At 45.6% G+C, this 2,860-nt stretch overlaps 1 protein-coding gene across 1 annotated transcript; it reads right to left on the minus strand.

The window, feature by feature from the left end:
• Window positions 1-2,011: 2,011 nt before the first annotated feature.
• Window positions 2,012-2,419, minus strand: LOC138370798 (piggyBac transposable element-derived protein 4-like). Its single transcript, XM_069335400.1, has one exon. It carries the CDS (start codon window positions 2,417-2,419, stop codon window positions 2,012-2,014), a length of 408 nt encoding a protein of 135 aa, XP_069191501.1.
• Between the last annotated feature and the right edge of the window lie 441 nt (window positions 2,420-2,860).

Genomic DNA, 2,860 nt, shown 5'->3' on the forward strand with positions numbered 1-2,860 from the left:
TGTCCTGGGGACCATTCAGGCTTGTTCGCATTTGTGTTCCTCACGTGTGCCCCAAAGAATGAGGTGATTTGGTAAAATGCTATGCCCTAGATTACTATCCGAGTGCCGGTGGTGGGGTGGTTCAAATAGCCTCGGCTATCACCTCATTATGTCCGGTCGTGATGGTCAAGTGGATTAAGGCGTCTTGTACATACCAGTTGCATTGCTCCTGGGAGTATGGGTTCGAGTCACTTCTGGGGTGTGAGTTTTCAGTTATATATATATATATATATATATATATATATATATATATATATATATATGTGTGTGTATATACACACACACACACACACACCATGTGCAGTTTAAGGGTTAAACAATGCTGTTTGTTCACGAACTTGTACAATTGCTGATTTCTGCCATGTTCCCCCCTTTTTCTTTTTTTTTTCTTTTTTTTCAACACAATTTATACCTAATCCCAATTACTATTAAGTTTTAGTCTAAGTGCTTTTTTTTCCACACCTTGCCCAAAACGCTATGCGTATTAGTGACTTTAGGTATTGTATGTACTAGCTCTATAAATCCAACATTATGTTTGTAAATCAACTATGTATGTACTTTTCCCGAATAAAAAAAAATAATTTTTAACTTCAATTTTTTAATTTATTGGATATATAGGGGAGTTTTACCAGGTACATATTGAAGCAGTTGAGCACTGCAACATCTATTAGGTGGAAAAATAACTTTTTCGTCCACTTCACAGACTTGCACACGCACTCCACTGCACTGAGCATCATGTCACATTTATCGACGAGGCGCATGTTCACGTTGTAGTCTATGACACAGTCTGGTTTATAAATGGGGAAGTGTTACGGCCCTATTGGGCCGCAACTGGGGTTCTTCTCTGATGTTATTAGAGTTTGGGTATCTGGCCCCAAGTTAGTAGTGGCTTTCAAGGGGTGTGTTCCATAACGCAAGTAAATTAAAGGGGAAGGGATACAAATGCACTAAATTTAAATATATATATATTCCACCACCATAAATTAATATCTCACAGTCACTCGCTGGGTCTATAACTACACTTATATACAATAACTTGTCTTCCTCCGAAGACACAGGATGCTCTACGGTGCTCAAGATGAGTAGCCCTGGTTCTCTTCTCGTGGCCTCACGATGAATCCTTTGATTCTCTAGGCGAATCTACCCTGGCCACAGGCCAGCCAAATCACAGTCCCACTGGGTGCACCGTCGTGGAGGCCCTCAACCACAAATCCAGCCTGTAGCTGGCAGGTTCCAATCAGCTCCGCTGCGTAGGCCACTCTGCGACCGATACTAGGGTTGCAAGCCCTAGGCAGGAGCCTCGTGTAATCCTGCTGATCACTCTCCTCTCTATAGCACCACAGTGGCTAGTCACTTCCACCAGTCAACCCCCGGGTACGACGAATCCTCAACTCTGCCACATTACAGGCAGGCTAACACTCTCAGCAGTGTTCGTCCGGGAGCAACTCACAGCTTCTTCAGCAAACACGTGGAGAGACTTTGGCTGCCTTGGTTAGACTGCCCATCGTCCAATCCAGCAGTCCCAGGTCGACTCTGTAATCAGACACGTCATCAGTACTAGGGGACACCCTAGGGCACCTCACTTACAGGCTTAGACACAAACGTCCACCTATCCACTCCATAGATGGCGTTGCTGTCTAAGCGCCACCTCACCAGAGGTCAGCAGCGGCTACGTTACTAGCTGATCAAGACGGGAAACCAGCCCCTGTGGCCGGTATTTCTCGTCCTCACTAGATAGCGTCGTCCATTTGGAGGGGGTTTCGGGAGCTGACCCACAGATGGCGTTGTCGGCACTGCTCCATGCTCGGACGCTGGACTCGGGTCCATAACAGGAAGCACGTTTGAAATTGGACTTTGCCACTGTCTAACATGGTACCGGTGTGAATCGTAGTCAGCATATTCACCTTGCATCTGTTCCTCCACCACACTGAGAGCATATTGTCATACTTGGGAAGCTGGCAGTCACCCATTGCTATACAATGCCAAACACTGGCATTTCCTTCCTGTGGGCCATCACAGTGACACATACGCCAGTATTGTGGGGAAGGAGGTATCTGGTCAACAAGGGGCTGGTGTAATAGTTGTCGGTGAACAGTATATGACCCTTGTTCAGTAACGGTTCCATCAGGGTTTTTACGACACAGCCAGAGAACCCGTGAGGATCTTGAGCTGGTATGTCAACGTCTGTACCAAAATACAGAATCATGTCCATGACGATACCAGTCTCACAGTCGTACAGCACGAAAAACTTGAGTCCAAAACAGTGGCGCTTTGATGGGATGTACTGCTTGAATGCCAGTCGCCTCTTGAACAGTACAAGCGATTCGTCGATTACCATATTCTGTCCTGGTACAAAATAATCGCAGAACTTGCCTCTCATGTCACTGAACACCTTCCGTCCTTCCACAGTCTGTTGTGTCTATCCTCATTTGCATTATTCTCGAAATGCAGGCACCTGAGAATCAACAAGAACCTATCACGTGACATATATCGGTTAAACACGGGCGATAGAACAAGGCTGTCTTTGCTCCAATAATCCTGGACGACAGCTTTCTCGGAGTGCTTCATCATGCTGAGTGTGCGAGAAACACATACATTTCGTCAATTGTGATGTTCTTCCATCGTGTGAGGCATGAGGCAGGTAAAATGCCGGCGTCTATGAGGCTGTGAGCATATCGGTTTGTCTCAGTCATAAGATGGGTCATGAATTCGTTGTCGAAATACGCCAGGAAATAGTCTATTTCTGCCATATCATCACCTGTATACGGGAATAATGGTGTAAGACCAACATCGGTAGAATCAAATGATGGTATTTGTGGAA

The sequence above is a fragment of the Procambarus clarkii genome, chromosome 33 (assembly GCF_040958095.1).
Source record: "Procambarus clarkii isolate CNS0578487 chromosome 33, FALCON_Pclarkii_2.0, whole genome shotgun sequence".
Classification (NCBI taxonomy): Eukaryota; Metazoa; Arthropoda; class Malacostraca; order Decapoda; family Cambaridae; genus Procambarus; species Procambarus clarkii.